Source organism: Taudactylus pleione, unplaced genomic scaffold, assembly GCF_031769625.1.
Source record: "Taudactylus pleione unplaced genomic scaffold, aTauple2 ptg000532l, whole genome shotgun sequence".
Lineage (NCBI taxonomy): Eukaryota > Metazoa > Chordata > Amphibia > Anura > Myobatrachidae > Taudactylus > Taudactylus pleione.
The window spans coordinates 429,910-455,492 of record NW_028284934.1 but is presented as its reverse complement, the minus strand read 5'-3'; the positions used below and the strand labels follow the sequence as shown (position 1 = coordinate 455,492).

Below are 25,583 nucleotides of genomic sequence, written 5' to 3'. Positions count from 1 at the left end.
CTTAATTTAGACTTTGAATTAAGTTAATTTTTGAAAAACACATAAAATCATTGCAGCACACAGTACAACATCTGCCCAGTTTAGATCAATTAGAGTATATCTCACGCAGTTCAACAACAATTGAAACCTGAAATCCACTATTTTTATTTTTTATTTTTATTCTTATATTATTTTATTCTTCATTAATATTATTTGTATATTTATTAATAAAACCATCTTATTTATTTATTTCATTCACTTTCTTATCCCAATGAAATATCCTAAGCACGTGTTATTTCCTTATTGGTTACACATGCTTTTTATTGCAATCAGCAGCTATAGTTTAGAAAACCTATTTAAAAAGCATTTTATCAATAAAGTGATGAGTTCACCTAATTAATTAGCACACAATTGTGGAATAAACCCTGCTAGCCAATCATAACAGATCTCACGCTACTAATAGAAACAGCCACTAACATTCTGGCTTCCTTAGTAAAGTCCAGTACATGGATGAAACGCGTTGGGCCCTAACTACATACCCACCGATGGCTCTTTCCTCATAGAGCTACAAGCTAGAAAGAATGCTGGAGGCAAAACAAATACACACCGGAGTAAGCCACAACCCCCGCACAGAAGACGGAACACAGCGCCAGTGTCCATCAACTGCAGAGTGCCGGCAAGTAAATACTGGCAACGGAGGCAAGCTACTCCATGTCCGATAAGGATCAGGGTAAGATAGGGATAGTCACCCGCAGCACTGCATCTCAACAGCAGACACCCAATTCACACGGAAAAAGAGCTTAAACATTACATGCTGCTATTCTTCCAACACCTTCATTGTTTAGTTTTGTTTGCATTTAATTTTATTTTCATATTTTTATTATTATTTTTATTATTTTCATTCAATATAATTTTGCTTTGATTTAATTCTGTTAATTTATTAAATTTTTCTATTGTTATTTTTATTTTTCATTTTATTTGCATTTAATTTTTATGCAAGTGGTTTCAGTCACATTACTACATATATACACATACAGTTACTATCATACACACATTATTACATTTACATACTATATTAATAACAAACCCCCAGAGTTGCACAACAATATTTCATATTTTTCATTAAGTGCTTCCCACATATTGCATTTATAATTGGTGCAGCCCCTGGCTGAAGAATTGATAATTGGTGCAGCCCCTGGCTGAAGAATTGATAATTGGTGCAGCCCCTACCTGAAGAATTGATATTTGGTGCAGCCCCTGGCTGAAGAATTGATAATTGGTGCAGCCCCTGGCTGAAGAATTGATAATTGGTGCAGCCCCTGGCTGAAGAATTGATAATTGGTGCAGCCACTGGCTGAATTGAATATTGGTGCAGCCCTGGCTGAGGAAATTATAATTGGTGCAGCCCCTGACTGAAGAATTGATAATTGGTGCAGCCACTGGCTGAAGAATTGATAATTGGTGCAGCCACTGGCTGAAGAATTGATAGTTGATAGTTAATTGTTGATGCAGCCTCCGGGCTGAGTAGTAGTGGAATACAGAGCTATGATTAGTCCTGTAACAGCCTTGAGACCTATAACTCTTGGCAAGTTCAAGCCATTACAGTCTTGAGGGCTGGTGAGGAGTGACAACAGATGGCCTTTGGACTGTGAAGCAGGATGCGGCCTTTGGGGTGTGTAGCAGCCTTAAGGGCTGAGAACCTTTGACTGATTGTCACTGTTTTGCAACTTGTGCTGTCGGGTTGACACAACAAGCAGCAATTGGTTCAGAATTTTCTTTACAAAAAATGAAAGGGGCATGCAGGAGATGCTGTCTGTGGCCATTCCAATTTCTGGACATTCATAAACCATAACATTAAAATGACAGGCAGCAATGCCCCAACCAGCACATAATGGAAAGGAAAAAGTTGCAAGATGGAATTGTCCTTGGGCCCTCCAACCCACCCTTATGTTGTATATATTAAACAGGATATTCACAGTTTAACAAACCAATCACTTCAGCAACAGGGACTGCCACTTGTGGCTAAAATGATTGGTTTGTTTGGACCCCCCACAAAACAAGCTGCCAATGCGCAGTGGACATTGGTGGCAATGATCTCATACACAAACTGGCTTTACAATACATTAGATGTCATCATCGTCATTCCCATCAGTGTGTGCATCCTCCTCTTCTTCACACAATATGAATTCATTCTGCTGGAATCCACAATTAAAGAGTCAGATGCTAATGTCTTATTTGGACTTAAATGCTGGTAAAGGTCTTCCTCATGGAATTTGTAATTCATTTTGATGAACTTAATTTTTTCCACATTTTGGGGAAGTAACCTCCTACGCTGATAACTGACAAGGTTCCCGGCTGTGCTGAAAACTCTTTCAGAGTACACACTGGAGGGTGGGCAACTTAAGTAAAGCAAAGCCAGTTTGTGTAAGGGACTCCAAATTGCCTATTTTTCCTGCCAGTAGTGAAACGGACTGTCTGACATGCCTATTTGGATGCTATCCCTAAAATAGTCATCATCCACCATTCTCTGACTGGTGATCGTATCAGACAAAGTCACGGTAGACATGTCACTCATTGTAGGCAGTTCTTTCAGACCCAATCAGATGTCATTAGATTTTGCTGACTGATCTGCATCACCACCAGCAGTGGGTCTCTTAGGAACATGTAGTTTTTTCCTGGCAGCTGTAGAAACTGAAGGAGGAGATGCTGCCTTGTCATGTTCCACTTGAGCTGACAATTTTTTCACCACCAGCTCTTTGCATCTTTTCAGATTTATGTCCATCGGAAAGAAAGACACAAGGTATGACTTTAACCTAGGATCAAGTATGGTCACCAAAATATAGTGATCTGATTGCAAGAGATTGATGACCTTTGGATCCTGTCGAAGCGAATGAAAGGCTTGATATACAAGTCCAACATACTTAATTGAATCATGCCGTTTCAGCGCCTTCTTCAGCTGGCAGTGTCTGAACTAACTTCACGTGTGGCAAGTTCAAAGGGTTTGAGAACCTTGCACAACATGGAAATTATTCTCCACTCGCTTGACTAAGGTACATTCCCCCTCCTCTCCCTATTTCATAGGCCGTAGTGTAGCCTTGGATGGCCTCTTTCTGCTCCTCCATCTGCTGAAGCATACAGCGGGTAGAATTCCACCTAGTTACTACCTCTTGCTTCAGCTGATGACAGGGCAATCTAGAAGGCATATTGTAGGGGAACACAGGACTTCCATTAACTGGGTAAAACCCACTGCATTAATGGCGGACACTGGACACACATCTAATACCAGCATAGCTGTTATGGTGTTAGTAATCTGCTGTGCAGCTGGGTGTTTGCTGTCATACTTGTTCGCCAATGCAAAGGACTGTGTGATAGTCAATTGTTTGGTTGCACTTCCTGAACTACTAAAAGTAGTCTTCTTCCTGGTCCCCTTCTGGGATGAAGATCCACTTATAGCAACAGCAGCAGCAACAGCAGCAGCAACAGCAGCAACACCAGGCGTAACACTCAAGGATCCTTCTGAGGAACAATGGATAGGAGAGGAGTCAGTCCTTATGATATTGGATGCAGGACTGCTTCCGATAACGAATGAGGATGTTGATGATGATGGAGGTGTTGGTAGTGGATATTGCAGGCGCTTGGATCCAGATATAAAGGAGCAGCTTGGTGACACTGGACTGATTGTTGTTTGTTTTTTTGTCCCCAAAGTTTCAATACCGTTTCTGATTTGATGAATGCACTGCAACCCTGCAAGTGATGTAACAGGGAGGAGGTTCCAAGATGGTTAAGATCCTTACCTCTACTCACTGTTACTTGTCAACGCTCACAGATGGCTTGGCAAAAGTTGTCTGGATTTGGGTGGAAATAATTCCACACATGGGCCAGCATCCCCTTAAAAGACAGCAGCACAGCACCCCTGCACACCTACGCCGATGACAGGTATGGCTAACACGCACACAAAAAAAAATAGTTTTTTCAAAAATTTGAACACTGGGGGTGAACCCCTGAAAGAGACAGCAGCCCCTTGACAGACTGCAGCACAGCATCCCTGCACACCTATGCCGATAACAGGTGTGGCTAACACACACACACAAATTATATATTTTTTATTTTATTTGAACACTGGGGGTGAACCCCTGAAATAGACAGCAGACCCTTGACAGACAGCAGCACAGCACCCCTGCGCACCTACACAGATGACAGGTGAGGCTAACACTCACAAAAAAATTACATTTTGTTTTTTTTGGGCCAGCAGCCCCTTGATAGACAGCAGCACAGCACCCATGCACATCTATGCCAATGGCAGGTGTGGCTAACACGCACACAAAAAAAATAGTTTTTTTACATTTTTTTATTTGAACACTGGGGGTGAACCCCTGAAAGAGACAGAAGCTCCTTGACAGGCAGCAGCACAGCAACCCTGCGACGATGACAAGTGTGGCTAACACACAATTAAAAAATAAACAAAATTTTCACTCTGGGGGTGGGTGAAAAGCACCCCTGAAGGACAGAGCACCCCCTGGACAACACAGCACTACAGCCAACCAGCCTCTATAGACAGGACAACAGCCAGCCCCTATGGACAGGACAGTAGCCAGCCAGCCCCTATGAACAGGACAACAGCCAGCCAGCCCCTCTATAGACAACAGCCAGCCAGCCCTTATGGACAGGACAACAGCCAGCCCTTATGGACAGGACAACAGCCAGCCCCTATATGGACAACAGTAGCCAGCCCCTATGCACAGCGTCAGCGTGCAACAGCAACAGCACAGATCACAGAACACAGATCCCAGCTCCCTCCCTCTTCACTGTCCACAGCTGGAATGAAAAATGGCAGCGATCACGGGACCTTTATAGAATCCAAAACCCGCAAGAATCCGACAGCGGGATGATGACATTTTGCCTCGTTTTCAGATCCGAGTCAATCAAATCAATCAATAGCATGCTTTACCTGGCTTCCAAACTACATGTTTCCAATGCCCATGTCTGTTTTTCTTTACTTTATATTAATAACTGATTCTCGGTTCGACTAGTCAATCAATCCATCAATGCTTTTCCTGGTTTCCACTACATACATAATATTAAATACTCTACATCCATTTCACTGTTCAGGCTTGTGATCAAATTCTTGATCAATGAAAACATTTGATAGCATCATATAGTTTATATTAAACTGCCATCCTGTCTATCACTGCAGTGCCACAATGTATCCTAGATGTGCTATGTTTTTTTAAACTGACATTTTTGTGCTGCTGCTCTGTAACTTAGCTTGCGGCAGCCTTTGACCAATATTGGTAAAAACATTATTGTGAGCTGGTCAAAATTGACTGGAAATGACTGAAAATTTATTTTATTGAGGTTAATAATATTGTAGAAACAAATATAGGCCCACATTACATGATGTTATCTATTTTTATCATTTTTAAAAAAAAAAACAGATCCAAAACTAAAACATTTGAATGTGGTTTTGAGAAAACCAAAACAGTATGATGAATTAGAACCAAAACCAAAACATGGGGGTCTACATACATCTCTAGTTAAAACCAAAAAATAAAATTGGTCTCCCATGGAAAATTTCTGTAGTTATACATTGTAAGATAATATAATAGCAGGAACTTACCTGGGGATTTACTTAAATTACACATACAATGACTATGATCTTTAAACAATCTGGATATTATTTGCCTTAAGGGTTGAAGTCTTTACTTATCCACTGCACTGTGCAGTTTGTGCTGGTTAGTCAATTAAGTATTTGCATAGTTTAACTGGAGTTTTCACTAAGATTCTAAAAAAGATGTCATATGTTCATTGTGGATTAGCAAGGCATCAATTTCTATTGGGAGCTCAGCTTGATGAGCTAAATCATCTTTTAAGTTTCCAAAGAACTGAATAACTGTTTCCTTTTCACTTCCTGGAGTTGTGGAGACCACTTGCTTCCTGTATTCAAACTGGAAATCTGTATCAGCTTCAGTCATTACCACATGTTCATTGTTGGACAGCTGTTTGGTGATAACCACATTTGTGATCTCAGTTTCCCTGATAGCCACCTTGTTAGCTTCCGTCTCCACAGTGGGCACTATCATCAGTGGGTCTGCATAATTATCTTCACTACTGGTATCAATATGTTGTTTTGGGCACAAGATCTAAAAGTGCAATTATGAAATGGTATTAATTACAGTTTCAAACAGACTACTTTGATATGTTACATCTTGTCAATATCAATAGTATCATACAATGATTATGTGAATTATACTCAGTTAATAAATGGGCATCGTGATCACATATTGGTTAGTACTGCTGTCTCACACTGTTGAGGTCATTGGTTTTATACCAACCAGACATAGGCATATATATAGTGGATGCAAGGTGTGTGATGCACTTGGGCTCATGGTGTCAGGGGGTCTTGTAATACACACTATGCATCCAAAGTATACTTACCTTGGTCTGGTAAGTGGGTACCACCTACAGTGCCATTTTCAGGAAGATGGTGCTGTGCAGTGACAGCAATGACTCTGGCACTGTGTGTATGTTCTCTCTGTGTTTGCATAGGTCTTCTCCTGGCACTACAGTTTTGTCTCACAATCTAAAAACATATATGTAGGTATTGCGGCTTCTGACAAAATGGACCCTAGTATGTATGTGTCGTAAACACTGTAAACCATAGTGGGGCATGGCTTGTTACAAATTATTCCATATTCTCTGTACAACACTGCAGAGTATGATTGATTCAATATATATTAATATCTAAATGAAAAAGTGAAAATAAACATTTATATAGAAACCAGTAATGTTATTAACATTTTACTAGATGGAAAAGGGCCAGATTAGGGTTTGTAGGGGCCCATGGACAACTAATGTATGGGGGGTTTACCAATAAAGTGCAGTCTGCAGGCAAAGGAAAGTAGCAGAGGCTAGAAAGTATAGTCCTGTTCAGCATGGTGTAGACTGCTATTTAAGGCAGAGAAGGCACCCAGGGTGCAGTTATGATGACAGTGTTGAGTGCTTATGCAGAGGTGTAGCGTCTAATCATGGGTGTACCTAGGGGTCTGAGCACCCCTGGCAAAGTAATAGGCTGGTGCCCCTCATAATTTCTGAATAATTACACTCTTATTTATAACGTCTCCCCAGCAGCCCCCCTTCTGTATAGCCAGCCAGCCCTCATGTTTCATCAGCCAGCACCTTTTTCTGTTTCATCAGGCAGCACCCATTCTATCTCCCCAGATATCCCCCTTTTATCTCCCCAGTCATCCTCCTTCTGTCTCAACAGACACCCCCTTTCTATCTCCCCAGCCAGCCCCTCTTCTGTCTCCCCAGCCATACCCCTTCTGTCTCCCCAGCTATCCACCATCTGTCTCCCCAGTCATCCTCCTTCTGTCTCCCAAGCCAGTCCCCCTTCTGTCTCTCCAGTCATCCTCCTTCTGTCTCCCAAGCCAGTCCCCCTTCTGTCTCTCCAGTCCCTGGTCACCCACGTCCAGCTCCAGCAGCCCACACGCATACTTACTATACCATCTGGCTGTGGCCGGCTCCTCTTCAGTGCAGCAATGCAGCATGCATGAAATCATGATGTCACACGTATTCATTAATTGTCTCTACCAGGTAGCCACCTGCAAGCAACAGCGGCTACCCGGCCCTAGACATCTGCCCCAGGTAAGAGGCAGAGGCGTACCTGGGACTCTAATCATGGCAGTCCTGTACTGATTGTACGCCATGGATGGCACCACCAGGTGGCACCCCCCCCGGCCAGTGCCCCTGGCGAGTGCCAATCTGGCCAATGGGTAGATACGCCCCTGGGTGTAATGTGCAGATAGAGAGCTAGATGCCTCAGCTCGAGTCTCTGCCGCTCTTGAGCTCACCATGAGTAGTATTTATATATTTCTTTATCTGACAAACAATTACACATATGTTTTACACCCTCCTCCTGATACCAGCTGATAGAGTATGTAGTACTTTAATGATGTCATGTCAAGGATAGAGTTTTTACTGTAGTTTGAATTGGGTTTTTCCCCACTCTCTAATCTCAAAAATCCCACAAATTCTCAAACATTACAATCCCTGCATGTTACTATTCCTAAATTCCACCCTCCTGCAACTTCAGTGGTGGATCCATGGAGGGGGGGGGCGATTGGAGCGATCGCCCCCCCCAGCACAGTTTGTCCGACCATTATCATCTCTCTCCTCTGCATCATTAAGTTCAGGGGAGAAAGATGATAATGGCTGTGCTGTGCTGTGAACGGAGCTCCAGTCTCACAGTTAGGGGGATGTGTCAGTGACAGGCTGTCACCTGACCTGGGAGCCAGGGTGGAAGTTATCACAGCCAGCTCCTCATACCCTGTGATCAGCTGTGTGGTATAAATAGACCACACGCTGATCACTGCTAAAAAAACCCAAAACAACTTACCTCTGTCTAGGGACCTAAGATCAGGCTCCGGTGATGTCCTCCCTCCAGTCAGCTGGTCTCCCGGCTCCTGCACTATGAGCCCGGAGGGAGAAGATCACTGGAGCAGCGGAGGTAAGTGAAAGTAAAGGGGGGGGTTGCTGCGAGGGGGAGGGGGGTTGCCGCGAGGGGGGGCGGAATTAATCATTAACTCGCCCCCCCTAATACAACAGTCTAGATCCGCCCCTGTGCAACTTCACAGGGTAATTCTTCACATTGTTGCTTAACATTTACTGTTATTATTACTACTATTGCATTCTCTCATCACTCATTTTGTAGTATGGCACCTCTGTTATTAATCTATTTTGCCATGTACTTCTATCTGTAATACACCGACTGAATTTCACGTCTCTCCAAACTTCTGAATCATGGACCCCTTATTCTACTATCCCCCTTCTATACTGCTTTTCCCAAATCCTACTTACCCAATCTTACACAATATCTTTGCTCACTTCAACTTACTGTACTTGTGTTTCCGAAATCCCCCACTGCATGTTACACTTCTATAAATTGCTCAATTTGCCCACTGGCTGCCTCATCTGGTACTTTCAAGGACACCAATTGAAACTTTATACAGTGAGTATTGGGTTCACTTTTTACCATTTTATGTCTATTTCCATGCATTGCTCATTTCATACATTGCATCCTATGTAGTGCACTCAAGATGGTACTTTCTTATGTAGTATGAACAGAACATGGTTCAAATGGTTTTGCAAGGATCATTATATATAATCTTTTCCAGGCATTGCCTATATTAGCCAGTGTAATCCTACATAGTGAGCCTAAATGTGGATTCTTCGTGAGTATGATGAGTAATTCTTGGAACAAATGACCCACAATTGCTGCCTCACATTTGTATTATATTATTATTATTATTTATTTATTTATATGGCACCACAAGTGTTCTGCATAGCCTTACAAAGTACCTAGATAAGTAAAGAAGAAACTAGTGACTTACAGCACAATAAAATGCAGGACAAGGACAGGACAAGGACAATGTTTATATACATTGCTGCATTAGTGATCATAACACTCAAGTAAGCTTCAGGGAATAAGCAACCAAGTGATAGATACCCTAGTAGGGAGCGAGGAGTAGAGGAAGGTATAAGTAAGGAGAAGCACAAGAGCGTAGAGGGCCCTGCTCATGGGGAGTGACAGAAAACAGGTGTGACACAGATGGGGTAGACAGGGAGGAAGGAGCATGTTGCAGCGGGTTAGGATTAGAGCTGGAAGGCTTTGATTAAGTAGTGTGTCTTGAGAGTCCATTTGAAGATTTGTAGAGAGGTGGAGAGTCTGATGGGGAGAGGGAGAGAGTTCCAGAGGTAGGGAGCAGCACAGGCAAAATCTTGGAGGCGGGAGTGGGAGGAAGTTATCAGTTGGCAGGAGAGGCGGCGTGCATTTGTTGAGCGAAGAGGGAGGACGGCAGTGTAAAGGGAGATGAGGTCAGAGATGTAAATGGGAGAGGAGTGGGTGAGGACTTTGTAGGTGAGTGTAAGAACCTTGAATTGGGTTCTGAAGGGAAAGGGCAGCCAGTGGAGGGCTTGTAGGAGAGAGGAGAGACAGATGTAGAATGTTTGGAGAGGAAGATGAGCTGAGCAGCAGCATTGAGGACATATTGGATTGGAGAGAGGTGGTAGTCAGGATGGCCCAATAGGAGGAGTTTACAGTAGTCCAATCTGGAGATGACGAGTGAGTGAATGAGGGTTTTAGTAGCATCCTGTGTCACAAAGGGTTTGATCTTGGAAATATTTTTTGAGATGGAAACAGCAGGATTGTGAGAGGTGCTGAATGTGTGGTTTGAAGGAGAGGGATGCGTCCATGATAACCCCAAAACAGCACACTTTGGGGCTAGATGAGAAAGTTGTGCTGTCAACTGATAAAGAAATTGTGGGATGTGAGGTTATTCTGGAGGGTGGGGAGATGATCAGCTCAGTCTTATTACATTTAAGAAAGTGCTGGGACATCCAGGAAGAAATAGCAGAGAGACAGTTGGAGATACGAGTTAGGAGAGAGGAGGGGGAGAGGTCAGGGAAGGAAAAGTAGATCTGAGAATCATCAGCATAGAGATGATATTTGAGGTAAAAAGAGCTGATGAGTTTACCTAGAGAGGATGTATAAAGAATAGGGGAGGTCAAAGAACAGAACCTTGGGGAACACCCACTTTAAGTGGAAATGGGGGGGAGTCATGAGGGAAGACAGAGAAGAAATGCTTAGAGAGGTAGGAGGATATCCAGGAGAGGTCAGTGTCAAGTAGACCAAGGGAGTGAAGAATTTGCAGGAGAAGAGGGTGGTCCACAGTGTCAAAAGCAGCAGAGAGGTCGAGAAGAATGAGTCGAGAGTAGTGGCCCTTGGATTTGGCAGAACGGAGGTCATTGCTGACTTTTGTGAAGGCAGTTTCAGTGGAGTGGAGAGAATGGAAGCCAGACTGAAATGAGTCAAGGAGGGAACAGGAGGAAAGAAAGGCAGTTGTAAACAATACGCTCAAGGAGTTTGGAGAGAAAAGGAAGGAGAGAGATTGGTCGGTAGTTGGAGAGAGTGTTAATGATCAAGGGTAGGTTTTTATTTTATGCAAATCTAAACCTGTTTTATGTACTGTATTTTACAATAATGTAAACGAGGTATTTTCATGGTATCTGTAAGTGCCTTAAGTCCTATTGGAGAAAAGTGCTATATAAATGAATGTATTATTTTTATTATTACTGAGATAAGCCCGTAACAGGTCAGACAATTATAAGGGTGCATAGTAGTGTTTGCTAATCATAGCTGTATTCTGCCTTATCAGCCTGTAATGCAAATATGTGCAGTTGTACTTTTGGCCCATTACATATTTAATGAGAGACACTTGTTTTAGCTGCCAGCAAATAATATTACTGTATGAACAAAATAAATGCATTTCTGTATACCTGTGAAGAGCAGTGGTGGATTTTACCTGGAGGCTGTAGAACGGCAGCCCCCTCATCCCCCAGTAAATTCCACCACTCACAGAGACCACCTAGCAATGGCTTCTCATTGGAAGCACTCCCTACTAATCAGAACTGTAGGTGTTTTTTACCCTGGGACTGACGATCCAGACTGCAATAAACAGAGAGAGCACTCCCTTGCTGATACAATCCTGTCTTGTTTCTTATGGCTGAAACTGATGCAGTCCCTGGAAGCCTGGGTTGCTTGTCCATTTGTGCGCATGTGTGGGATCGTGATCCCGTGCATGCACACAAGCCGGCTGCACAGACTGACAGACAACAGGTGGACTGGAGGTAACAGGTAGGGCTCGTCGCTGGTTAGGATTATCTTACAGAAATGTAGAAAACCCATTTTTTTCTGCTATCTAAAACTTAATATGGTAAAGTAATAATTGAATTACACAAAAATGAGAAGTTGCCAACATTTTTAGAATTTGCAAGACAATGATTTAGGCCCGTATTCATTTTGAGGCGATGACGTCATTTCACCAGGCGGAAAAGTATCGCCGTATTTCAATTTGAAAGACTTTCCGCCTAGGTGGAAAGTCAATGCGATGTAATAGGCGAAAAAGTTTCGCCTATGAATAGCAGGCAGAAAAAAGTGCAGAATTGGGGTTTTGGGGTGCAATGTTGTGGGAACCCCCCTGCAGCCTTCATACAGTCCCTCAAAGGTAAACTGCTTAAAAAAATGTAAAAAAATAATTAAGAACACCCCAAAAAATCACTTTGAACTTGGGGGCAAAAAAAAAATGTTGGGGGACAAATTAAAAACTAGCAAACTAGACTCTAGGGGGGTCCCAAGTATGCCCCATTTGTTTTTTTCATTGCAGGGGCTTGTGGAAAGTGGATTTTTCACACTTTTTAAAACTTAGCAACTTTAAAATATGCTGGCCCCCATATTCAAGTACCCCAAATTTGCTGGGATAAGTTAATTTCTGGAAAAAAGACTCCTGAATACTATTCTTCACCACTTATACAAAAACGCTATTTAGCAGCTGTTGAACCTGTTTAAAAACACCAAAAACCTTCAGCAAGCCAAATCGGGGATAACCATAGCTAACCCTCATGTCAGAGCATCTTTTGGGGGGTGTCAGGCTGATTTCTCCAAATCTGACAGGACTTGCCGCTTGTTTAAGTTTTGCCGGGTCCCGTTTTCACATACTTTCAAATTGAATACGGGGATAAGCGGGCACGCGCGCGATAATTTTCTGCCTGCTAAACACGAGATGTAAGCGAAAAGTCCGGGAGGTGGAAAAGTATTGCGGGTCCGCTCAAATTGAACATGGGCCTTAGTTTGGTAGCATAGTAAGTGTTTCTAGAAGCAAATCGTTGGACTATGGCATAGATAAGATATTGGACCTGATTCAGCTTGTATCACAGTTGATAATATAATACATACACAATCGGCCGGTTGTTGCGTACTGCGCATGCGTATGCAACACAGTGCGCATGCGTGAACTAGCTATTACGATCTGGACTGCGATCGCAGTGACTATGAAGACCCATCGCAGAGTGATTGACAGAAAGTGCCATTAGTGGGTGGTGATGGGGGGTGGTCGTACGAATGCAGGCGTGCCAGTATGTTTCAACAGCATTGCTGGGGCGTGCATATATTATCCACTGAGGTCTCATAGCGTGCGTGGCTGTTAGCAATTTCTGAGTGAGGTCAGGGCTTGTGCAAGTATGCGTATGGGTCAGATGTTACTCGAATTTTACTTATCGTTTCGCTATATTGCTAAAGTATAGGGATGTGAGTAAGGGGCATCCTTATGTTAGGCTGGGATCGCAATGCGAATGCAAAGATTTACATATCACCACTGATATTAGCAACTGTGTTGCATGTGTATTAGCAGAATAGCAATCCAAGCTGAATCAGGCCCATTGTCCTTTGCTCCCACTTCTGGGCGTTAGTTGTTAAAGCTTTCAAACTACAGTATAAGGACCTTGCCTGAGTATTACAATAATAGATAAAGAAAACATTATATTCTACAATTAATTAAGTAAGCAATAAGAGATTATTCTGCACACTCCACAAAAAAGGAAATATTGTAATTTATATTGATCCCTTAAATCAACATCACACATGAAGAAAAAGCAAATCTAGAATAACTGATGGAAAAGCTTGATAAAACCCTATTTCAATCCATAATCCAGATCTTTTAGTTGGTAACAAAATGAGATATGTGTCGGTTCGGTGTGCATATCCGAGTACTTCCGAGCCGGTGCTCAGGTTTTCCCACCAGACTTGGAATCCGAAATGAGGCAATACGTCATCTTCCTGGCATCGGATCTCACATGTTTTGGATTCGATAAAAGTCCCTACCTTGTGATTGCGGGCATCATTTCACACAGGACGCCGGAGGGTTAGGGTGGGTTGTGGGCTGCAGCACTAAGTCAGTGTCAGGGAAAGGCTGTGGGGTACAACTAAGCACTGATGTGTCAGACTGTGATGTGCTGTGGACTGCCTGCAGCACTAAGAGAAGACTGTGACAGTGAATGGCTGTGGGGTGCGAGCACTACTGTGGCTGTGTCAGACTGTGAAGGGCTGTGGGGTGCAGGACTAAGGACTGTGGGCCTGATTCAGGAACTCAGATGAGAGAAAGCATACACACACAGCATTCACCGTGCGATCGGGAAAGCCCACCGCTAGAACAAACACACCTCCCATCACTTGCGTACGCAATTAACGGATATGTAGTGCACGCAAAGCAGTCCCTTGTAGGAACGCAATGAGTTAAAGATACAGCAGCACTCCCATCTAAAGCAGTGATTACACAGCAATCGATTCGATGTGGAGCTACTATTGCTTGTTGAGTGCACGCAATTAGTGCTGATTCTAGCTTTTACTATTAAATGTATTCAATCTATACTCTTGCTCCTTTTGTTTTTTTTCACAAAATAATATATATATATATATAAATATATATATATATATATGTTATGCTTGATCTAATATTGATTATGGTTAATGAACATTGGGTTTTTTTATGTATATTTTAACAATGACCACACCAGCAATCACTACATGAATGATTAATGTGTTGACATTGTGTGCCACCGCCCCTGTAAATGTCATAATGCTTAAATATGTATACTGTACTTTATATGGTGCAGTTAAATAATTACATCCCTCCAACATCCTCCCTCTGATTTTAAAGAAGGCATTATTGCACTTTTTGCTAAATTCCACATGTGCAGGACCTATTATGCAACTGTGCATGTTTACACATACACACTTACATATACCAGGCACTGTACACCATTGCAACCATCAAACCCCGGTACTGTGTTGGCATCACAAATGCAGCAGGGGTAGTCATACACCTCTTGCTCTATTATAATGTATATTATAAGATCAAGGACTGCAATTACAAAGATACCTGCGTGCGTGCAGCTTTGCAGTTACCATCTTTGATTAATATGACCCCTAGTCAATACATACTCACATTAAAAATAGATTCCTTATAATAACATACCTTATAATAATGACACAACACTGGGTTTTTTTATTACCTTTTTTTTATATTTAACAAAAAAGAAAATTAAATTAAATTAAAAATTCAGACAGCAGACCCTAACATTGTGACCAAATTTGACCACAAATTGAAAATATTTACCCGAGCAGCATCCCTCTCCTGCCTCTGTTGTTCTGCATCTGAAATTTAAATGAGTGAATATTAAAAGTTTACATTTTGCAAACTAATTTAGCATCATGTTGCATATGACTATATAAGACATTTTGTATGTAATAAGCATAATCAAAGTTTATCACAATTTAGTAAACTTTGTGTCAATCTTTTGTAAAAACGTAAATGAAGGCCTTACACTACAAAACGGACTTAAAAAAATACTAAATCTGAGATGTATGTTATTCGTAGGATATGTTACATACATTAAGCACATGTTCAGAATGCTCCCTGCATTCTCTCTTGCAGACCAGCCAACCTGCAATATGATTGAAAAGTTGCCTTGTAGGGCCCTACTTGTGTTACATTTCAGCTACTCAAGGTTGACGGCTCAATTTTCAATGAGCATTTACATCATAGATGGATGGTTTAGCACTGCTGTTTGTGTGCTGCTGTCCAAATCCGTGGTTAGCAGTATATGCCCCAAAGATATACATTACTACATACATTTTTAAAAAGCAGTGCAAGAATTTTATCTACTGTACAAAAATATGTTATATTATGTACCTTGAGGCATAGCTTCCACAAAGTCATCCATGCCAACCTCAGATGGCCCCGGGACTGAGGAAGCGGCATAATTGGAGCCCGATGAGGGGTACTCCTCAGGCAGAGATAGAGCCGGGGAGTAGGGAGTTTGATCAGAGGAGGGATTTGGTTCATGGGAGAGGGTTGTGTTAGGGGAGGGGGTTGGGTTTGGGGAGGGGTTTGGGTTAGGGGAGGGGGTTGTGTTAGGGGAGGGGGATGGGTTAGGGGGGGTTGGGTTAGAAGAGGGAGTTGGGGCAGGGGAGGGGCTTGGGTTAGGGGAGGAGGAGATGGGTACCGCCGGTCTTCTCCTCCTCTGTTGAACTTCTCTCTGCTGTCCTTAAATTGAAAGAATATTTTACATTTAATTTACTTGATTAACCCAATGGACATAATAATTATATATATTATTTATATACTATATATATATATATATATATATATATATATATACACATACATACACACACACACACTCCATTAAGCACTATCCTTTTAAAATTAACTAACAGCCTTACATAGTTGATAATGTGTTCTGTCTCAAAATGTGTTCAGACCACTTTCACTGAAAATAATGGCTACACCACAAAATGGTTGCATGAAACTAATGGTGCGTACACACAGTACGATTTTTATGAGCAATTTGAACGATATCGTTCATATCGTTATCGTTCATATTGTTCACTTTTTTGCAGTCACCAACCTAACAGCAACCAACGATGTGCGTTCCCGCATGAGTGATAACGATATCTATGGTCTTTCATGCATACAGGCCAACTTATACGATTTTGTAAAGATTTGCCTTTAAAAAGATAGCTTCACTGAAATATCTATCATAGATATCTATCAGTGTGTACAACCAAAATCGTTTGACCTACACTACAGAAAGTTGGAGGGAAATCTATCAATGATATCTATGGTTGTTCAAATTGTTCCGTATGTATGCAACATAACAGACAGGTCAACCACTTCAATCCTGTAAACATTACCATGCATAAGCACGTCCATGAAGTGCATGCACACATGCAATCACTCTATGCACACGTGCATACATTTTGCTATTCACATATGCACACTTACTTCTTATAATAACCTCCTGCAAGAAGACCAGGAGGTCAGGCTGTCTCCTCCGCAGATCAGACCACCTGTTCTCAAGTTGCACTATTGTGCGTCTGCACCCCAGCCTGCTGAGCCGCCGACGCATCTGGCGATACACCGCAAGTTTAACGGCATTCCGCACAAAGGGTCCTGCATGCCCTAGGCGCCGGTCCATGACCTCGGTTAGGACGCAGAGTTCCAGGAGACTAAAACATGCTGCTCTCTTAATGGCAATGGGGTACATTTGCATATGCATACATTATAAAGGCTCTGGCGGGATATTATTGGCTGCCTACATAAAGATGGCCGATTCGCCTGTTATTTCTGGCTATGCTTTAACCAATGGAGACACCGTTTACATGACTTTACTGACATCACTACAGATGGCCTACCAGAAAACTCTGCAGATGTGCGTAGCTCCGCATACCTCTTTGTGTAGTAGGTGTTTTATATGCGATTGCAAATTGCACACCAGATGTGTATGTTTAGCAACTGCACATATTCAACTTTCAAAATGGTACATATCATGTGGTGTGTTGTGATTGGCTGTCTCCAAAAACATGCCTGACACTGGACCTTTATGTTTTAAGTTTATCATGCCTGCATGGTACAACCTATGAGTATTGTGTCACAATCTAGTAGTGTTATTTTCCCAGGTGTCTTTGCGCATATGCAATGTTGATTGTATGCCCGCATCTGAGTACTATCCTTTGGACATGATGAATGCAGACACTGAGTTTACAATTTTTAAATCCAAAATAAAATTTGTAATGGTCTTTGAAGCTGATACTGCAGCTTTGGAGACAATTGCAGATATTGATCTTGATGAAGACCCAATAAATACTCCTCCTCCAAATCCTCAACAAACCACACCTACAAATGTCTGTGATTTATATTTCCAAACTTTAAACATGAGTCTGCCAATGCTTGTCAATCAATTTTAGGTTTAAAAACAAACAAAAAACAAACATGGTATAACAAACTTTAACAGTTTATTTTGATGCATTTTTGCCTTTTATAACAAACTACTAAAAAAGAGTAATTGCTCCACAACAGTCAAAGTTGTCTGTAGTCACATTTTAAGAGGCCTTATTTTTTCACTTATAGCTGGGTCCCTCTGATGTTCTGTATCTGAAATGTAATATAAATATGAATTATTTTTTCAACATTTCAACATACTTCATTTATCACTTCAAACAGTTTCAAGTACTAATTCACAGCAGCAACCAATGTTTTTTGGCTAGGTCATGGATGATGTGCACTCCCATATGGTGTTCACGAGTTTCTCATTTTAACCTTCATGAAAATTGCATGCCTGAAACCATAGGTTTCACGAGGTGTGGTGATCCCCGTTGTGGACTCTACTTTTCCTGTACACTGGAGTGGCACTTGAGGCCAAAAAGGAGGCCTAGCCAAAAGAAAATGGGCTGTGAACTTACATTGATCCCAGTGACATCATTCGTGAGACAGACCAGGATTGCTGGAGATGCTGCCATGAACCCGAAGACTGGGCACTGGCTCTCAACTCCTATGACAGGAGCTGTGTGTTGCAGGAGACTGTCACACTGCAGCACCAAGTTCATGTCACTGCAGAGGATCCTGCATCTTGGTGTCACCCCTTCCGAGGCTGGTGCCCTCACACACCTGAACCTGGGCATGACACCAATGCATGCAACTTCTGTGCTTAGAAAAATGGTGCACAAGCACACACATTGCTCTTGGGGGTATATGTTCGAAACTACATGGTTTCAGAAGTGAATATATTTATATATATATATATATATATATATATATATATATATATATATATATACAGTCAGGTGCATAAATATTGGGACATTGACAGAATTTTCATATTTTGGCCTCTACTCACCACCACAATGGCTTTGAAATGAAACAAACAAGATGTGCTTTAACTGCAGACTTTCAGATTTAATTTGAGGGTAATTACACCCAAATCAGTTGAACAGTGTAGGAATTACAACGGTTTCTATATGTGCCTCCCACTTTTTAAGGGGCCAAAAGTAATGGGACTATTAACTCAAAAGCTATTTCATGGACAGGTGTGGGCTATTCCCTCGTTATTTCATTATCAATTAAGCAGGTAAAAGGTCTGGAGTTAATTCTAGGTGTGACATTTGCATTTGGAATCAGTTGGTGTCGACTCTCAATATGAGATCCAAAGAGCTGTCACTATCCGTGAAGCAAGCCATCATTAGGCTGAAAAATCAAAAGAAACCCATCAGAGAGATAGCAAAAACATTAGGTGTGGCCAAATCAACTGTTTGGAACATTCTTAAAAAGAAAGAACGCATCGGAGAGCTCAGCAACACCAAAAGACCCGGAAGACGACGGAAAACAACTGTGGTGGATGACAGAATAATTATTTCCCTGGTGAAGAAAAACCCCTTCACAACAGTTGGCCAAATCAAGAACACTCTCCAGGAGGTAAGTGTATATGTGTCAAAGTCAACAATCAAGAGAAGACTTCACAAGAGTGAATATCGAGGGTTCACCACAAGATGTAAACCATTGGTGAGCCTCAAAAACAGGAAGACCAGATTAGAGTTTGCCAAACAACATCTAAAAAAGCCATTACAGTTCTGGAACAACATCCTATGGACAGATGAGACAAAGATCAACTTGTACCAGAATGATGGGAAGAGAAGAGTATGGAGAAGGAAAGGAACTGCTCATGATCCAAAACATACCACCTCATCAGTGAAGCATGGTGGTGGTAGTGTCATGGCGTGGGCATGTATGGCTGCCAATGGAACTGGTTCCCTTGTATTTATTGATGATGTGACTGCTGACAAAAGCAGCAGAATGAGTTCTGAAGTGTTTCGGGCAATATTTTATGCTCATATTCAGTCAAATGCTTCAGAACTCATTGGACGGCGCTTCACAGTGCAGGTGGACAAGGACCCGAAGCATACTGTAAAAGCAACCAAAGAGTTTTTTAAGGTTAAAAAGTGGAATGTTATGCAATGGCCAAGTCAACCCCCTGACCTGAATCCGATTGAGCATGCATTTCACTTGATGAAGACAAAACTGAAGGGAAAATAACCCAAGAACAAGCAGGAACTGAAGACATTTGCAGTAGAGGCCTGGCAGAGCATCACCAGGGATGAAACCCAGCATCTGGTGATGTCTATACGTTCCAGACTTCAGGCTGTAATTGCCTGCAAAGGATTTGCAACAAAGTATTAAAAAGTGAAAGTTAGATTTAGGATTGTTTAGTTTGTCCCATTACTTTTGGCCCCTTAAAAAGTGGGAGGCACATATAGAAACCGTTGTAATTCCTACACTGTTCTCCTGATTTGGATGTAATTACCCTCAAATTAAATCTGAAAGTCTGCAGTTAAAGCACATCTTGTTTGTTTCATTTCAAAGCCATTGTGGTGGTGAGTAGAGGCCAAAATATGAAAATTCTGTCAATGTCCCAATATTTATGCACCTGACTGTATGTATATATATATATATATATATATATATATATATATATATATGTATATATATATATATCGGCCACAACAACAACATTCAAACTTTGCAAAAATTTTAAAATACACCATATAAAACATCATAGTGATAAACAGAATGTTTGTTCTGCTCAGCATCTCCACTTCTAGGATACTGACCTTGACTACATATATTCCTTAATATTGGTTAACTTGTAATATCACTATCCATAAAAAAAAGTATAACCCAAAACATTCCCAGAAATATATCGATTGTACAGACATACATGAGTAAATATATAAAGCTTGTGATAAAAACAGCGTGACAAGCTGCAGCCTATGGTGGACAATACCTGGGTCACCCTAGGACCCCAAAAGGGACAATACTGGTAAATAAATGGTAAATCCAACTACCGGCGCAGCAATGGTGAGGTAGAGAACAATAAATCAGGAGGTATAATTATTATACTTTGTTTTTGATGTGGTTGACTCGGTCTGGCTCCGGTTGTTTAGTACATATGGAAAAATTAGAAATGGGTATACATAGTGTATTCCCATAAAAAATAACAATTTAATAGAATTCACACAAATCAAAAATGGTTACATAAGAACCACATACAAATAGAACACCATAAAAAATACACATAAATAACACAGTAAAAACTGTACAAATTGAGGCACAGTAGGACCTACTGATTGCTGTTATATTGAAATACCTGGACTGTTTTGAGTGATGACAGTTAGACACGCGGAGTGGAATTGGGATTCCTCTGCTTGCACCCTATGCCATCATGGGAGACTTTATGGTAAAGAGTACCTATACCTCTACATTGCACTACCCATTTCTAATGTTTCCATATGTACTAAACAACCGGAGCCAGACCGAGTCAACCACATCAAAAGGAAAGTATAATAATTATTCCTCCTGATTTATTGTTCTCTACCTCACCATTGCTGCGCTGGTAGTTGGATATACCATTTATTTACCAGCCATACATGATGAGTGCCTCTGTAAACAATTAACACTTGACCTAAGGACTTGTGAATGTATGCGCAACACAGTTTATGTAATAACATACCTTACAAACGTGGATAATGGGTCCTGCAACAATCCAAGTGCAGTAATATTGACATTCTGCTGCCTATGTGCTGCTTAGTTTTTAGGTTTTTTTGCCATGTTTTGCTTACATATTTTGGCATGAGACAAGGGCCCATGCTCACCATAACTGTAGGGAAAATCATTTCATCTAACATGATCCTGCAAAAACTATGCTAGTTTATAAATAAAATCACACACCCTTGTCCAGTTATCTAAAATTACCATATTTGCAAAGTTCCCTTTATCATGTACCATCAGACACCTAAAGTTGACATGTTGGAGCCACAGGATGACTTATTTCCCGGAGCTTGGCCCGGGGAAGTTGAGGTTTCATGTCTTTAGGCAGTCTCCTCTCTTTTTCTAGGATTTATTGTTTGTTTCAAATTTTGGGAAAAAAAAGGAAAAAAAGAAAAAAATTAAATATATGAAATAAACAATGAGAAATAAGTGAATAAATACAAACAAAATATTCTTTACAAAAAAAGAGAGAGAGAGATACACACATTTTATATATATATATATATATATATATATATATATATATATTTCTACTACATTCTTTATGCATACACACACATGCACAAACATACAATATATTACACACTATCACATTAAAAAAGTTAGTTTATAAATGTAACACCAAAAATCTTTAGAAAGACTAATTTCAAGATTAAAAAAAATCTAAATCATAATACATTAACACATACCAGAAGTATGTATCCACAACGTAATCACGTATGTTGGGCCCCATCTCGTGCTGTTGCACTGTAACCTCCTCCAACTCAGGCAAATGGCATCCCCATCACATGGCACATTTCTCCTTATAGCAATGTTATGAAAGACCCCACACAGGACAACAATCTTACTAACCATTTCCGGCGCATACATAAGGGCACCACCAGACAGATCCAAACATCGGAATCTAGATTTTAAGAGACCAAAACAGCACTCAACAATCTGTCTGGTGGCAGTATGTGTGGCATTATATTCAGATTATGCACCTGGTGTGGGTGATGCAAAAGGAGTAAGTAGCCATGGGCAACAGGGGTAGTCACTATCTCTTTTGGGGAGGAGGGAATAAAAAACATTAAGAATATTAAAATCTGCTTCTCAAAACAGACAAATACACACACACACACAAAAAACTTACCCTGCAACCATGCATCACCTGCTTGCATCATGGATAATTTCTGCCATATCCCTGATTGTTGTATCACAAAAGCATCATGGCTGCACCCTAGATATATGGAATTGAGGGAAAGAATCTGGAGGGATGGACCACAGACCACCATCACATTTAAGGAATGAAAATGTTTTCGGTTTCTAAATATATGCTCGTTGTGTGATGGTGGTATGAGCGCTACATGGGTGCCATCCATAATCAGTATAACATGCGGGAAGCCAGCAATTTGTTCAAATTGTGACTTGACCGCAGATAGCATCTCCTCATCTAAAGGCATGGAAATAAATTGGCTGATGTGGGCCAAAAATGCATCAGGATCCTGCTAAAAAACGGCTAGGAAATCCCAACCGCCACTCCAACCGTGGTCTGAAAGGATCCTGAAGCACAAAAATGTAACACAGACATAAACTGTGTGAGTTGTGGAATTGCTGTAGGAATATATTTTCACTCTCTAGATCACTCTCAATTGTTTGGAGAGTTTCCAGGATGATGTGTGGGGGCAGGCGGAAGCGATGCCTCACCTCATCATCTGGCATTCCAAAAAGGGTGACACGGGTGTGGTAGATTTTGTCCCTTGCCCGCTTATGTTGCCTGAGATTGTGTGGAGGAGGCTGCTGGCGTAGCACCAGATACCTGGCTGTAAAGTTATTCTTCAAAATAGAAAACAAAAATAAATATACAAAACTTTACAGGGAAGGGGTGGGAGTCCAAACCCAAAACAAAATATATTGCAAACTGAAATGTGAAAAGGTAAAAAATAAACTTCAATGTGAAGACTATTAGATGAAGGAGGAACACATTACAAACACACATACTCACCTGCTTCAAGAGAGTACATTTTCAAGTGTTGGAACAGAAGCAAAGAGTGGTTTTCTTGCTGCACTGAAACACAAGGAGGAACATCCACACACACAGAAAACCAGCAAGTGCCATTTAAGTAGCCTAGGTAATAATTACGGCAAACGCACCTGCAAACGCTACATCAGCGGAAATCGGCTGGGAAAAAAAAATAAAAATACACAATGCATTCGCATTTTTGGGTGACTGAGTGGCATATGCAGCAGCATGGAAAAGGCAGCAACCTCCTTTCAGCAGGGCCAACTGTGGACAACAGTCCAAATGAAGAACAAGCAGGCCCATGTGGGGAAAGTAGGCCGACTCCAAGTACAAGGAAGAGGCAGCCCCCTTTTAGCCAAGATGAGCTAGACATCCTTGTCAGTCAGGCCATGGATAGAATTCATCATGGTCCAAGAAATATGGGTGCAGGTATGAATACATCAAATCTAAACTTTTGCATTTAAATACATTTCAAGTACCAATGTTTGAGTATATATTTGCTGAGGCATTTTGAGAATCAATGATACATAGCAATGCATTAACATCACCTCGCCAAAAAATGTGTTTCTTTCTATCACTTTTAGAATTTACATTACATGACAATTATTTTCTTTTTGATGATGCATTTTACAGGCAAAAGACGGGATGCGATATGAGTTCTGCATCAGCCCCATCTTTTGCCACTGCTTACATGTAGGATGTGGAGAAAAGTCTCTTTTTTGACAACATAGATGCTTCTGAATATATTTTTCTCTATTATCGATACATCGATGATTTACTTCTTTTTTGACGATATGATGTTAATGTATAGCTATGTATTATTGATTCTCAAAATGCCTCAGCATTTAAGTCCCATTAAATTGACAGCCCACTATAATATCAGTGAAATCAATTTTCTTGATATTAATATCAAAATAAAGGTTGCACAGATTCATACATCCTTATATGTCAAGCCAACTGACAGGATTACCCTTTTACAACATGATAGTTTTCACCCACGAACAACAGTGTATGGTCTTCATTCACCAGTGACAGAGATGAAACCATGAAACAACTGGATATTATGACCAAAACATTTCTTAATCGTGGTTATCATATGAAGGCATTAAGGAAAGCAAAAGCCAAGGCCCTTAGTAATAGTAGAGAAGAGCTGTTACAGCCAAGTGTTAAAAAGTGGCTCAAGCAAGCGATGCCTTAAATCAATGAATACAATGTGAGAAGTCGACATGCGTTAAGAATTTGTGGCCTTTCGTTGCCACTGACCCTGACATTTCTTTATTGAACAATACAAAGGTTATGCCTAATTAATTGCAATATTAAGGTTATAGTCATGAAAACCAACATCACATCCTTTAAAACACCTGTCATTAAAAATTTTCTAAGCTGCAAAACCGGTTGCTATAAATGTCTTGGGTGCACTACCTGCAGTTACATGCAGGTAGGTAACTTTGTCTCTCATCCCTACTCAGGCAAAAAAAATCAGCATTAATTGGCCTTTAAAATGCAGCTCACGTTTTGTTATATATTTTCTGTTTTGCCCATGTGGCTTGCATTACGTGGGCAAGACAGAGCGCCAATTCAAAGAAAGCATAGTGTAGCATCATGCCGCCATTAGAGCCGCATTAACATCTGGCTACAGTGAACAACCGGTAGCTAGGCACTTTGCCTTGTTGAAGAACAGCATTGCAACAGTATGTTAAAAAGTGATTGATCATGTGCCAGCCTCTTTGAGAGGAGGCAATAGATCCAAGAAGCTACTACAGCTGGAAGCTTCATGGATATTCAGATTAGACACTTTGGGCCTGATTCAGACCCACTCGTGAGCGGCTGTCCGCTCGCAAGTGGGTCGATGTTCTGGACTGAGCATGCGCACGACGGAGGGAGCTCAGTCGTGCGCATGCGCCAAACGCGACGAGCGAAGGAAAGTCCTTCGCTCGTTGTGTCCGATCAAAGGGGGCGTGCTGTCAATGTTGATTGACAGCACGCCCCCTTTGGTAGGCGTGACGGGGGCGTGCCTCCCTGACGGGGGCGTTCCCACGGGAACGCCTCCCGTCAAAAGCCGGCCCACTGACATCACTAGTGATGTCAGTGGGAGTGATTTTGGCTCTGATAGAGCCAAAATCACTCCGGAGCTTGCGGTTGAAAACCTCAACCGCAGGCTCCGGCTCGCAGTTTCGATGGTCGCGATGGTCACGACCATCACGCCCATCAAAATGCACGCTCGTATAGCCTGTGGGCGGTGACCCACAGCTATACGAGCGTCCAGGAGGACGCTCCATTTTCATGGAGACCGGCCCTCATTCAGAGCGTGCGCTCTGCTCAGAGCG

General features: G+C 41.5%; 1 protein-coding gene across 6 annotated transcripts in view; it reads right to left on the bottom strand.

Annotated features, from left to right (window-relative positions):
• Positions 1 to 5,367: 5,367 nt before the first annotated feature.
• Positions 5,368 to 25,583, bottom strand: part of IL12RB1 (interleukin 12 receptor subunit beta 1) — a 252,769-nt gene continuing 232,553 nt past the window's right edge. For all 6 annotated transcript variants that reach the window (XM_088450879.1, XM_088450878.1, XM_088450882.1 and 3 more), the window contains one exon: positions 5,368 to 6,119. In XM_088450879.1, the coding sequence (XP_088307005.1) occupies positions 5,754 to 6,119 (366 nt within the window). In that variant the 3' untranslated portion in view covers positions 5,368 to 5,753. The remainder of the gene's footprint in view (positions 6,120 to 25,583) is intronic.